Below are 14,439 nucleotides of genomic sequence, written 5' to 3' on the forward strand. Positions count from 1 at the left end.
CATCCCTCCTTTGGGGAGGAACAGACAAGATAGATGCCAGAATTGACCAAACAGAGTATTCCATCCCATATACGTCATCCTCAGTATAAATTTGAGGGATCACGAGGGCCAAGCCAGTGTTAAACCGTGACAACATAGAAAGCAGCTGAAGGTCAAAATAAGCGTCAATAAAATTTACCATTGAAATCAATAGTGTGGCTGCTAGTTTTATTTTTGTTTTTTACCTTATCCTTAAAGTAATTTGGTTCAGTCACTGGTTTGTACATTTATTTACAATCTTGGAACCAAAAAGTTAAAATAGTGTTATCAGAGGAAATAAATTGAAACCACCCAAGTTAGGGAAGCAAAATGCCAATAATTCAAATTGGCAATAATTCAAAAGCAAGCCTAAGTTTATTTTCAGAGTGGAAGAGGTAACAAGGAATCTAGCCTGTATCTGTGGACCAGTGTTGTACAATTAGTTTTTGGGATGGAATATATGATTAAAAGGATGCCTGGTTTGTTCTGTTTACTGCAGATTTTCCTTATATTGTTAGGAATATTCAAGACTTGCCCCCTCAAGTCCCTGTGAAGTTTCATGTACAGGCTAATAGTATAAGATTCGCAGTGTGCCTTCGTTGCTGAGTATAGTCTCTACCACTGAGAGCTGTTATGTTATTTCAGTAAAAGTTTGTGTTGTAAAATAGCCATAGTGGGGAATGCAATATGACATGTCTGTTTTAATTTGCAGGTTTCCATACTGTTGTGGTTCTTTGGGTTTGTTTATTTCCTGGAATGGTAGGGCTAGGAAATAGCTGCCGAGGGATGAAGACTCCACCTCTTCTTGTGGCTGCACTCGTGGCCTGCATCATTATTTTGGGTTTCAATTACTGGATGGCAAGTTCTCGCAGTGTGGATCTGCAGGTAACTTTACCATTCCTCTGCATGTTATCTTGTATTTGTGTGTTTAATAAACATAGTCCACAACAAGATGGATCCTCTGCTTGTGGTGGGCCACGAGCTTCAGTTTGTTGTAGGCATTTTCATAAATATTACCATTGTTGCATATTAGTAGTGGAAGATGGAGGGGAATGGGGGGAATTCCTGTTTGTAGATGAGGGGGACTCGAAACTCGAAGACTTGCTTGTTTGGTACGTGTTCCTTGTGCTCACATACAATGTTCAGCAGCCCTGTGCAATTTCAGCTTATAGGTATGGCAAATGCCATGCTCTGTTTTCCTTTCAAAGTGTATGTGCATTGAGACTGGCAGTCTGTTTTTCATTGAATGGGCATCTGCAATTACTCATCGCTCTAGATTTTTTACTTACGTGACCCTTGAGAATGTATGCATGACTTCCCACTGAGTACAAGTAAATCCAGCTTATTCAGAAACAATGTCTATAAATATAAACTTGTGTTTCTTAGAAACCTTTCCTAAAGAGGACACACAACTTACATGGAAGCATTACCTTGACTGAAATTTTTCTAATGGTAACTGGATTTTCTATGACTGTTGAGGCTGGATATTAATTTGGTTTTGGAACACATGTTCTGAAATTGAGGAATATGTTAATACAGTTTCTGGTTCATGACAATGTGTGGAAGATGGTTCCTTTTTTCCCTTTTTTTGTTGCTATTAACAGGCAAACCTAAAAACTAATGGCTGGAAAACTGAAAATGGTTGTTGAGAGCTCTTCCTAAGTTTTTCCACTGAGTTTGTATCCTCTTTGTAATGGTGTGAATTTTAGTACTGAGTTGGCAACTGTAGGAGTTGAACTGCTGTTTCATCTCGGAGTGGGCACTCTTTAAGCAGCACACATGTCTCTGGCCACATGGTTAAGGGTATGTCTTAGCTTTCCCTTAGTGAATAGTTTGAGGCCCTGTCTTCTGGGACTCTGGTTATCCCTTGTTTTCCCTTGAGTCAGCAGCCTCAGAATGGTGGCTACTAGCAGTAGTGTCATTATTGCTGAAGCTCTGTTACACCTCTGTGAGGCAGCTGGTAGTGAGGAAGATGAGCTATCATACTAGCTTAATCTTGATTTCCAGGTTCTCTTTACTGTTGATTTGCTCTGTCATCTTCTACATTTGTCCCAAAAGTAGCTTGAAAATCATTTAACTTCTTGCATAGTCATGCAACCTGAAGAAATAAAAGCATAGCTGATGGCATGGCTGGACCTCCTAAAGCACACTGTCAGCCCATTCATTTGTTGGCCAGACTTGCAGCTACTGTGACTGAAAGTGAATTTTTCTTTGCTCTCCTAGATAAACTGCAAATGTTTTCTCTGACCCCTTCCTCAGTTCTCACTGTTTGTGAGGCAGAAAGGTAGAGTAGGTGGGCAGTAATGTGTGGCATACTGTGGTGTAATATTTGGCCCCTTTTCTTGGAGTTTGGGAAGATGCCCAGTTTTTATTATATCTACTTTTTAATCCACCTGGAATCCCCAGGTCTTTCTACCTGGATAGATTGTTGATACTCCCCACCTTCTATCTTCCTTCTCCCACACATCCTCTACTGAAGAGCCACTTTAACCCAAAATGCTTTGAAACGAAGTCCTGTGAAACTGAATCAGCACTCTAAAAAGAAAAAAGGCAAAACAAGTTTTTCTCATATGTGTCTTTGTCCATATGTCAGTTCTTTAAGTAAAAGTTGAGCATGTTGTCCTGGCATGGTTTCCCAGGTCTTCCAGGAAAATATATTGATTTGGGAGATGACTTTTCCCTCTTGAGTTTGTTTAAGATTAGCAATGTAAAGTGCATTAATGTCAGAATTGTCTGAATTAAATCAGAAAAATTATTTGACCTTGTACTTCATAAAGATTACAGACTGCGATCTTGTTTTTAATGTTTGTGTGTGTGTTCTGTTCATTTTTTTGTTTTGCTAAGCTCAAGTGCTGTGGCAGCTTTGCTGCTCTGTCATCTTTAGCTGAAATTTTGATAGTCTTTACAGAATATGCTGCACTGGTAATTATGTAAAACTGTGTGTATCTGTCTCTGTGTCCGTTGCAGTTATCACCAGTTGACACAGTACTTCAATGACATTAGCATTGCTATTTCTGTTAAATTTGGCATGCATTGAATGTACTACAAAAGAGCCTGGCAAGGGGGAAGCACTTCTAGTTGCTTTGGCTAATTTGTTTTTTCTCAGCGTCGGATCCTGGATCTGGAAGGCAAAGTCCGAAGGGCGTCAGCAGAGAGGGGTGCTGTGGAACTCAAAAAGAATGAATTCCAAGGGGAGCTTGAGAAGCAACAACAGCAGATCAACAAAATCCAGTCCTTGCACAACTTTCAGATGGAAAATGCCAACAGAGTACATCAGGAAGAGAAGGTAGGATTTTTTTTAGCCACAGTCTTCTGGGAGACTGTGGTTTACTAAGAAACATTCAAAAAAATAAGTTTGCTCAGATGTTGTATTTTATGGGCATACAGTCAGTGGTGGTGTGGCAAAACTTCTATGTGTCATTGTTGAATATTTGGAAAGTGACACATTGAATGCACATTGTAGCGTTCATGATATAATAGGTGAAATATGCAAGTAATAGCACTTCTGATAAAAATATTTATGCCCTCTATAAGGCTTCAGTTGACTCTGGCTTTTTTTCCTGTATACTAATGTTGTAAAACTTAAGAAAAAGCAGCTGCACTAACAGACATATTTGCAATCCCACATATAGTTGTATATATCTGTAAGTGTAAGCATTAGGTGTTGATTTCTAAATATATTACAAATTTTGTGACACCTTGGCCTTCTGGCCTTCGGCATCCAGAACCCAGTAGCAGTGAGAGAACTCAGAAGGACACACTAGCCTTTCGTAGCAGTGCTCCTGGCAGTACAACATTGCCAGAGGGATGGAAGTCCTTTGTGAAAAGTGTAAACATACTTCCTTAAACAGCAGTGTGTACGTTTACTAATGTGTAAACTTGCAGACAAGTCAATTTTCATAAGTCAATTTTCCATTAGCCAGAATTATTAAAAGTCACTGGAAATGGAAATGCTGGCCACAGAATTTACAGGGCAGGCTGGCCCAGATGGATGGATGTTAGAAGCTGATGACAGGAGCTCACCCAGGAGTTTCCTGGAAGTTCATTGTGTGAAATGTTGCTTCAGCCTTTCTGCTTCATATTACTGTGGGACCAGACAAATGTATCTGACACCACACAATCCACGTTTCTTGTTGTGATGGTGTTTTTGAGTCTAGAGGACATGCAGGAGTTATTGCCCATTAAATCTGACCTCTGTGCCAGGAAAAGTGGTGGGAAGTATTTTGTAAAATGCTTTCTGGTCACTAGAAGTAGGGGAGCATAACTGGAGGGAGGAAGACTCTCTACTGCTCAGCGTGGATTGGGTTAAAGATTGCTTGGATAAACTGAAAACACACAAATCCATGGTCCCCCATGGGATGCATCCACATGTGCTGAGAGAGCTGGCTGATGCTACTTTTGAAAAATCATGGAGAATGGGAGAGGTGCCTGAGGACTGGAAGAAAGCCAGTGTCACTCCAGTCTTCGAAAAGGGCAAGAAGGAAGTCCCAGGCAACAGCAGACCAGTGAGCCTCACCTCCATCCATGGAAATGTGATGGAGCCGCTCATTCTGGAGACCATCTCAAAGCACATGGAAAACAAGAAGGTTATTAGTAGCCATCATAGATTCACTAAGGGGAAATCTTGCTTGACTAATCTCATGTCCTTCAATGAAGCCATGACCAAATGGGTAGTTGAAAGGAGAGCAGTGAATGTCATATACCATGACTTCAATCAAGCTTTTGACACTGTCGAAACATAACATCCTCATAACAAAGCTCCAGAAATGTTGGACAGGCAGGTGGACTGTGATGTGTACAGATAACTGGATCAACAACAGAGTTCAGAGGGTCATGATCAGTGGCACAGAGTCAAGCTGGAGGTGGGTTGTGTTCCTGAGGAATCAGTATTGAGTCCACTTTTGTTCAGTGTCTTCATCAACGACCTAGGTGAGGGAGGAGATGGAGTGTACCCTCAGTGAGTTTGCTGATGATATGAAGCTGAGAGGTGTGACTGATACACCAGAAGGCTGTGCTGCTATCTATTGAGATCTGCACAGACTGTAGAGCTGTGCGAAAGTCAACCTCATGAAGTGTAAGAGGACAAGTGTAGAGTCCTGCACCTGGGAAAGAATAATACCAGTTGCCAGTATAAACTGGGGGATGTCCTGCTGGAAAGCAGCTCGATAGAGAAACACCTTGGAGTTCTAGTGGACAGTAAATTCTCCATGGGTTAACTATGTGCCCTTGTGGCCAAGAGGGCCGGTGACATCCTAGGGTGCATCACGAAAAGTGTGTCCACCAGATCTAGAGAGGTTCTCCCCTCTACTCTGCCCTGGTGAGACCACACCTGGAATACTGTATCCAGTTTTAGGCTCCCAGTTCAAGAGAGACAGGGAACTACTGGATAAAGTCCAATGGAGGGCTACAAAGATGGTTATGGGACTTTAGCATCCCTCCTATGAGGAAAGACTGAGGGAACTGGGGCTGTTTATCCTTGAGAAAATAAGGCTGAGAGAGGATCTTATTAATGTCTATAAATATCTGAGGGGTGTGTGTCAAGACGATAAGGCCAATCTCTTTTCAGTGGTGCCCAGTAATAGGACAAGGAATAATGGGTTTAAACTAGAACATGGAAGTTCCACCTCATCATGAAGAGAAACTTCTTTACTATGAGGATGATGGAGCACTGGAACAGGCTGCCTGGAGAGGCTGTGGAGTCTTCTTCTCTGGAGACTTTTAGAACCCTCCCAGATGCATTCCTGTGTGACCTGCCCTAGGTGATCCTGCTTTGGCAGTGGAGTTGGACTCGATGCTCTCTACAGTTCCCTTCTAACTCCTATTTTCTATTTTTGTATTCTATTTTTGTATTTCTGTGTTATATTGTGTCTTAAAAAAATCAAGAATCATAGAATCATAGAATCATAGGGGTTGGAAGGGACCTCGAAAGATCATCTAGTCCAACCCCCCAGAACTGTAACTTCTGTGTTTCTTAAATGAAGCATGACTTACGTAGACATATTCTATGGTAAATAGTAAAAATAAATATATATCTGGCAGTTGTCATTAAAAAAATTGCTGTCCAGCCAGAATGACATTTTTCCATTACTGCTGGTGGTAGTGTGGCTTTTAATTTTTTTGTTTCTGAAGATGTGTCCACAGCATTGACTCCAGTCAGGAAACTGACTTTTCTTTCCAATAGTCACAAGGACTTCTGTGCAAGACATGGTTGTACACCTGAACAGATGGTTCTGTGTTGCAGAGTCAACTCTGTCACACATCAGGTTTTGATATGGTGATGCAGTGAGTTTCCAGAAGCTGGATTCTCACTCCTAGGGATCATATGTATTGTTTTGTGGGCTGGATAATGTTTGAAATGTGAGTTTCTTCCTATAATTGAGTTTTGGCATGTGTGTGCTGTGTGCTTCCTTGCAGTTTCCTTTCTTGACTTGCATAAAACCCCGAAAGAAAATTATGTCTGCCTGCTTCAGAGCCATGAGGGGAAGATTAGTTAATACTTGGATGACAGGAGTTGGAACAGAAAGCCTGAGGTTATTGAAATAGTCTGACTGGGAGCTGGCATTTGGAGCACTGCTCTGTAAATTATTAAACAGTATATCCTGCTCAAGATAAACAGCTAACTAGATTTTCCTGATTTTTTCCTGGACTCTTACGCTCCTATTCAGGGAGGTAGGTGTAGCATTGCCAAAACAGAGATTTATATGCAATGAAAAATACCAAGGCATACTTTTTTTTTTTTTTTAGCTTTTTTCACATGGCAAATAATTTTATTAACTTCAGCTAACAACAGTTACTATTGTCCTAATGTACAAAACAATTAACACTTCTCTGTTTTGCTGTCAAATAAGTGATCCTGGTATTCAGGACATTCATTTCAGGAAGAAAAAACAAAAAACCACAATGCAGCAGCCCCCAGGAAGTTGCGATGTCATACTGATTTTTCTAGTCCATTGGCAGTATCTGGTAATGACCAGTGCTGGAAACCCTGGCTTATGCATTGGTAAAACTTGGCATGTCCATCAAAACATTAACTTCATTTCCCAAATAAACCAGTAAAAACAAATTTGGAGCAGTTTTTTACGTGTCCTGTGAAGAAAGAGGGAGAGGTATTAAATATTCCTAAGACACTTACTCATATTGTTATTATTACTTTTTCATTTTTAACAGAAAACAGAGGTTTGAGGTTTCAGGGATTTTCATAGATTGTAATTACAAAATGGTAATAGGAATATTTCTTTTATTCTTTTCTTGCTCTTTTTATTCTTTATTTCTTTTATTACTTTAATATTCAGGTGTTTTGGGGCACGTATATATATGGGTTGGTCATGGAGAACTGATTAAGGGTGGCTGTCAGGAGGGTGGGGCCAGTTTTTTAGTGGTGCTCAAGAGGTACAAGTGGTACAAGAGGTACAAGAAGTAAAGAGCACGAAGTTGACCATGGGAAGTGCCATCTAGACATGAGGAGGAACTTACATAGTTGGAGGGTGGCTGGAACAAGCTGCCCAGAGAGGTGGTGGAGTGTCTTGTCTGGAGACATTCAAAACCCACCTGGACATCCTCCTGTGCAACCTAGCCTAGGTGAATCTGCTCTGGCAGGGGTGTTGCAGTAAGTGATCTCCAGAGGTTTCCTCCAATCTCTGACATTCTGTGATTCTGTGAAAAGTGGTACAGTTCAAGGGCTTCCCATTGCTTAGAATTTTTTTCTGCTCTGTGACTAATGCTTCCTTAGGTCATCCTTGCATGCCAGAATGCAGGTGTATTGATTCTTTGGCAAGAAGGTAGATCATAACAAAATGTGCTATGCTGTTTTTCATTCCTTGAAGGGATAATTATGGTAATCTTACTGTGACTGCAGTAATGATAGTAAACCACAATAAAGTAGCAAGTAATTTTAGTAGTGGACCATTTTAAATTCCTGCTCTTCAAGTGCAGTGATATCTCCTCCCACCCCCACCCTGTTTACTGGGAAATGCGGGTTAGAGCAACTGGTCTTTGATTGCAATAGTAAACCTAAAGCAGCTGGAAATTTTGTGTTTGGCTGTAGTTCAGCACTTCACAGAGAAAATACCTTGTTACAAGTGCTTTGGTTGATGTGTATTGTATTAATGGTAACACTGGTCCTTTGCAATTTAAATGTTGTTTTCTGTTCTCCTTCCAGGCGGTGCTCATGAGTAACATAACAGTAAATGAACGATTGATCCAGAGTCTACGAGGTGTGTTGTAGTGTACCCCCTTGCATCTCTCTCACAGTGGATTTTAAGCCTTCTGGTTTTAAGACTTGTGTTTTTCTGGTGTCTTCTGCTAATACTCCTTCCTTCAAGTCACGGGGTCTGTGCAGGAGCTGCTGCAGAGATTTAGATCCTGCATCTGGACAATCCCAGTTCAGTGCACTGTCAGACTAATCTCCTTCACTAGTGGAAGGATTTGGCCATGTGGTGCTTGATGTAGGACTCATGATCCTTGTAACATAAAATAATATGGAATAAAGCAAGTTTTTATGCGTATTTTATATTTGTTCTTCAGTCTACCTTTTGCAGCATATTCAGGCATTTTTGTCTGAGGTGTTTGGGTCATGTATTTTAGCATGAGGAGAATTCACAAATTCCTATTTTAAGTAAGAACAATTAGTCTAATTAATTTCTGTTGGTGCTTCAAAATTAATCTTGGCAATTTATTCCACAGGGACTCTGGGGAACAGACTGTAAGTTGTATAAAGAGGTAAATATGTTGTGGTGCCCTTGCACAGAGCTTTCTGTCAGGAAGAAAACTAAAACATAGATGTTGTTTTTGAGGAACAAAACTGTGAATTTGTATTATCCAGGGAAGAACCATACGCTTGTCTTTAGGTGGCTAATAAACATGAATGCCATTTCATGCTGTGTTCTGATCGGTATTTTGTAGATCTAAACTTTTCCTAAACTGAAACTTTGTAGGCAAATTACAGTATTCCTTATGAAGAAAAGTGGGTCAAAAATCAACGTAACACTGTTTTTGTTAATATATTAGGCTGAAAGGCTATTCTTACACAATTCTGTGCATCTTTGATAAATACATTCAATAATTACCTGTGCATTTGAACACAAATTTTAGTGAGGATGATGGATGGAGTCAGTGTGCTTACTACCCGTCTGTTTTTTGATAATTCTATTCTAGTATCGATAAGTATATATGTGTGTGTGTATTTTAATATATATTTTAATCCTTTTTTCGTCAGAACACTTGAAAGAGTTACAGACAGAATATGGAAAAATACAGCTGGATGTGTACTGGTTTCAGAGGAACCAGACTAACCTTCAGAAGAAGTTCTCATATGACCTGTAAGTATGCAGTGAGACGCTGTGTTCACTGAGGTGCCAGAGGCCTCAGAAAATTTCTGGTACAGTTGTGGTCAGAGTGCTGTGTTCTGCATGAAGGTGCATACGTAGTAATATTTTTTGTTCAGATTTCCCACTGAATTACAAGGCATGGATGGCTGAACACAGGTGCTTATCAATATCCTTACTGATACACATTCCTGTTACTTGTAGGAATTTCTGGTAGGTTCTTTCTGCTCAATAGTGTTCCCTCTACATGTCTTCACATCCTGTTGTATCTTTCCTCTGGTGTGTAGATACACCAACAGAATTTGCTGTTTGCATGTTCTTATAATGATTTTCCATTTAGAATGTAATTGCTGTAGTGGTAAGTATTTTTCCAGCAGCCACACTTTAGACAAATTTTGTGAGAATTATTACTAAAAGCTCAAAATCACATAACTCGAATTCTTGAGGCCAAATTTGAAATGCCTTCTCTCTTCCTTCTCCTCCCTCCCCCATTTAAGATTTAAGGATTAGGATTAGTACTTTTGGGATACTTACTGATCACCAGTCCATTGTGTGCTCTTTTTTTAGGTTGTTATTACTCACTGGATTATGATGACTCATGGGGATTGTCTTAGTGGAGTTCTAATAATTAAGGACTTCTAACAGAAAAGGAGAAGGAAGTTGGAGACTTATGTTTGTATCAACCTTGTATTAAGCCACGTTGCACTTAACAATCTGTTTAACTTTTAAGTTTCTTGTGTGGATCACAGTTCTTAAGCACCATCTCTTTGCTGTTTAGTTAAATGATAGAGCTGGAGTTTCTGGACCCATGTTGATAGTTCATTGCAACTGCTTGCCAGTGTCGTCCATGTAAAGGTGTAATGCTTCACATGAGAGGTACATCCTTGAAGCACTGGATGATGTATGTGTGCAGGGAATTATGCAAGACAAATAAATTGAGCCTGGGTTCTGAAAATTCAGGTTCATTGCCTTTTAGTACAGAGGAAGTCACTGGCAGAGCATCACTGCTTGTGGGAGTGTACTGTGAAGAAGCCCTCTTTGTTGAACAGAAGGTTAGATCTGAGCATACAGCTGATCAAGACTGGCTCAAGGTGAAGAGCTAAATAAGTGTTGAAGATTGGGTAGCTTGCATCAGGGCAGGTGTAGAGACAAACATGACAATTCAGCCACTGCTGTCTGAACAGGGACTTGGCTAGCTGATCTGTTTCCTGGGGCAGGTGTACTTCCTGACAGCTTTCCATGAGAGACCATAAAAGCAGTTGCGTCAGTCAAGCAGCTATGCTTTCTTCACTAGATTTGCTTCAGTGTTCATTTTCTACTCCCGGGGTTTCTTTTTATACCTATGCAAGTGAGGAAAACAGACTTGGCACTCAAATTTTCATGGAATGGTTTATAGTTTGGGCACCCTGTAGCACTCACATAACTCTAGTGGGAACACACGTACATGTATTTTTTTTAAATGTTGCTTGTTGTGTACCATTAGAAAGATTGTTGGAACATTAATATTGCACTTGTATTAAGCCACACTGCTGACATTGCATTCCATTCGGGTAGTTGTGTAAACATCCATCTGATTGTACTGGGTTGCTTACAGTCCTCTTTGCTGTTACTAAATGCTTTCTTAATTCTCTAATTTTAAATGCTTACAACCAAGCTTTTCTCAATGTGATTATGGGCCTAGAAAAAGAAGCGGATGAAAGATTCAAAATGCTACTTTTAGTTTCTCCCTTCATTATTAGGAGTAAACCAGCATGTTGTCTCTGTTCATCTTCAGTAAGCCTTGGCAGGAGGGAGTGTTAGATCTGCTTTTTTACTAAGCTGGTGATTGCTCCTTTGTCTTGGAGTTGTATGAATGAAGGTTTCACACCATATGTATCAAGTACATTTTGCCTGGTGTAAAAATGGAGAGAGAATATTACTGTATAATGGAAAATGCTATTAAAAAAAAAAAAAGGTCTTTTTTTGAATGTGCACACATTGTGGCTTTTTAACAACTTAGTATTGTTCTGCAGAAGACAGAAGATTTGAGTGTGGAATGCATAAAAATAAAATTTCTTAAAGTAGAAGAAATACATAAAAATTTCTTTTTTACCTGAGTTTCATCTTAGCATTTTATTTTGAGCAAGCATAGCATTTTCCAAACAGAAGTCAGCAGGAGTTGTGTGAACAAATGTTGTGAAAATTCCTCAGCAGTCAACTTCTTGAAGTACCCTTTGTGCATACTGTTCCCAGTGCTGTCTGTTCATTGTAGATAGAGCTAGTTCGGCCAAGACTGACTGGCAGCACTGACCCTTATCAGTTGCAGCAGCCAGAGAGAAACAGAAGCTTCTGGACTGATGTTTTGAAGATACTTCAGTGATAGATGCATTGTGATTCTTAGGAGCTTTGTTACATAGCAGCTTCTCCAGAAATTTCGCTCGTGGTAAAATCTCTGACAATTCATTAGGTATTTGCAGCCCTGACAAGTGTAAGACCGTATGTGCATGAGCCATTCCTTTTAGCAGGGATAAAAGACACTGATGATGCATCCACCACAAGGACAGAGGTGCTCTGTTTCTCACAATGGTGGTGGGGATTCAGCAAATCCAGCAGCATAGAAGGGGAAATACTGTACCTGCATTCCTGTGCCCGCCTGTACGTGGCCAGATGCGTGGGGTAGCATGACACAGGAAGCACTCAGGAGCATGAGCAGCAGCAGTAGCCTCATCCCTTTCCACTGAGGGCAGATGTTTTCTAGTGCAGAATGTGCTGGTGTACGTAGGTGACAGCTGGCACCAGTCACTGCACCATCCATTCACAGCCCTCCCACCCCAATCTGACCCCAGGTGCTGCACTCACACCCCTGTAAACAAACATATAAACCCTGAACAGGGTCCTTCACACAGGAAAGAGTTTAAAAAAGCATGTAATGCGAAATGACGTGACTGATGGTCAGGTTCAGGGCAAGGCCAGACAAGCGCACTGGCCAGCCAGATGTTTACATGTGAGTGACTCTATCTATCCCCAGTTCTATTTTCTCATGCTTGTTCCCACCAGAGATCCATCCCTTTCCCTGCATTTTGCCCCATATCAAATCTCATTCTGTCTTGACGTGTTATATGCCTGTATTCCATCATGTGTCCCCTACCCTGCACAGGAAACACCTTGGATCTGTTGGCACAGCTTAATGGGTTCCACACCTGGACACAGGGGCTGAGGCTGACCTGAGAAAGCCCTGGGGATGTAGCATTGTCTAAACATAACTTAGTATTATCACTTAGTGTCTATAACTTAGTATCTGCTCTCCCCTTGGGTCTCACTGCTCCTTTGTTGTCTTGCTGCTCCCTTATTAGTGGGCCTTGGATGGACTGGTGACTCCTGTGATGGGCCTGGGAGCATCTGAGAAGGATATTATTTGTGCTCTGTGTGTATTCAGGTGAGCTCTTTTTCACAGAAACTAGAATTAATTAATCTTGTGAGGGAGAGAACACACACCAGAGACTGAATTTAAGGGCACAGTTTTTGCACATTTGAAGTATGTCGTGTTGATTCAGTGAGGTGGGGAAAGTGCTTTTCTTGTGCTTCAGAAGTCATTGTATGCTTGAGCAAAATATTGAAATCTCCAGAAATCCCTTACTCAGTAGAGGAATTCCTGCACACATAATAAATGAAAAATCACAAGAATTTGTCACAGATGCTAAATAAACTGTATTTTCATGTGCAGTGTAGGATGAAAGAGCACTTATGAAATACTGCTCTATCTCCAGCTTCAGGTTGTCTGCTGAATCTTTTCTCCAGCTTGCAAACTGAGCTGTGGGGAATTCTGTTTTCCTTTTATTTCCTATAAATTATTGAGTGTGTGCATATCTCAAACCTATGTTGTTTTATTGCCTCTGATGTTCACCCGCCTATGAAGCTGCTTAATTTGATGTCTTTTCCATGCATTTGCATTATCAAAGCCAAGCTTTAGCATAATGCTAGTCAAGCAGAAATTATAATAAAGGTAATTAATTTGTCAGTTCATAAGAGCTGTATACCACTCTTCTTCCTTTTTTGCTTTTAGATTTTTTTCTTTTAGAAAGAGTGGTGGGTGGGGTGGAGAAGGATGGAACTGCAACAATGATGAGTGACTTGCTTTTGTAGAGGGAATGTGTCCTGAGAATTCCTCTGGGTTATGTAGTAGCTTGTTTGCAGCTTGAGAAACTGAAATGTACCTGCTGAACCAGCTGCTGTTACTGTAGGTATTAAAACTGCCAGAGCCAGGCTTAGAAATTGATCTCCTTTCTTTCTTATTGAGGGAAAAGTAGATCTTGCAGTATGGTTGACCATGTTTTACAAGGGATTTTGAGAGGGGTTTTGCATGCAGAAAGATGAGTACGTGGGGTGAAGCTTCTTCCTTGGGCATGGTCTCCTTGGGTGGTGACAGTGTGATAATTTCCCCCTGGCATGATGCCAGAGGGGCCCGCCCTGCTCAGGGGGATCCACTCTAACCCACTATTGCTTGTTTTTGTTCATGGGGGATCAAAGCATACTTGTGTTTGTATGTTAAGTGGTTTATGAGCCATGTGTGTTACAGGGTAATGCTTATCTTCCTTGTTACTATGTTTTGCCATTCCTCTAATATAAGCGTAAAGTTACCTGACAGGTTATGAGAGAGTGGGGGAGAAGGGGTTATCTTGCCCTTAAAGTAGCTACTTCCCATGAGAAATTGTGATCTTGACAACGCTCCTGGGGTTTGCACAGGATCCTCATCGCAGCCACAAAATGGGAACACACTGTCCAGGCAGCTCCAGGAAGAACACTTCCAGAACAGCTTGGAGCTTCCCCAGGGGTTGTGGAGCTGTGAGGCAAAGGCAGGACTCTAAATGGAAGACACTTGTCGTGAAGGTTAAGGAACTCATGGCACTGTGTAGGCATTAGAAGTATCTAAAAGATACACAGCACTTGCATCTTTAGGAAGTAATCCTTTTGGAATTTACAGTAGCTACTGATGAACACAATTTCTGTGAGATGTGTTTGTTAGGTCCTGCAGCACTGTGCTTTGGTGCAGTACTGAGAAAAGGTGTTTAGCTTGACAGCAGTAGCCCACAGCTGTTTTTTTTACTAGTGCCTACAGCTA

General features: G+C 40.9%; 1 protein-coding gene across 2 annotated transcripts in view; it reads left to right on the forward strand.

Moving 5' to 3' along the window:
- GOLM1 (golgi membrane protein 1) overlaps positions 1 to 14,439 on the forward strand; it is a 30,652-nt gene that overhangs the window by 5,770 nt on the left and 10,443 nt on the right. For both annotated transcript variants that reach the window (XM_071731113.1, XM_071731112.1), the window contains exons 2-5: positions 731 to 903; positions 3,125 to 3,304; positions 8,177 to 8,231; positions 9,233 to 9,335. In XM_071731113.1, coding sequence (XP_071587214.1) covers positions 775 to 903; positions 3,125 to 3,304; positions 8,177 to 8,231; positions 9,233 to 9,335 — 467 coding nt within the window. In that variant the 5' untranslated portion in view covers positions 731 to 774. The remainder of the gene's footprint in view (positions 1 to 730; positions 904 to 3,124; positions 3,305 to 8,176; positions 8,232 to 9,232; positions 9,336 to 14,439) is intronic.

The sequence above is a fragment of the Heliangelus exortis genome, chromosome Z, assembly GCF_036169615.1.
Source record: "Heliangelus exortis chromosome Z, bHelExo1.hap1, whole genome shotgun sequence".
NCBI lineage: Eukaryota > Metazoa > Chordata > Aves > Apodiformes > Trochilidae > Heliangelus > Heliangelus exortis.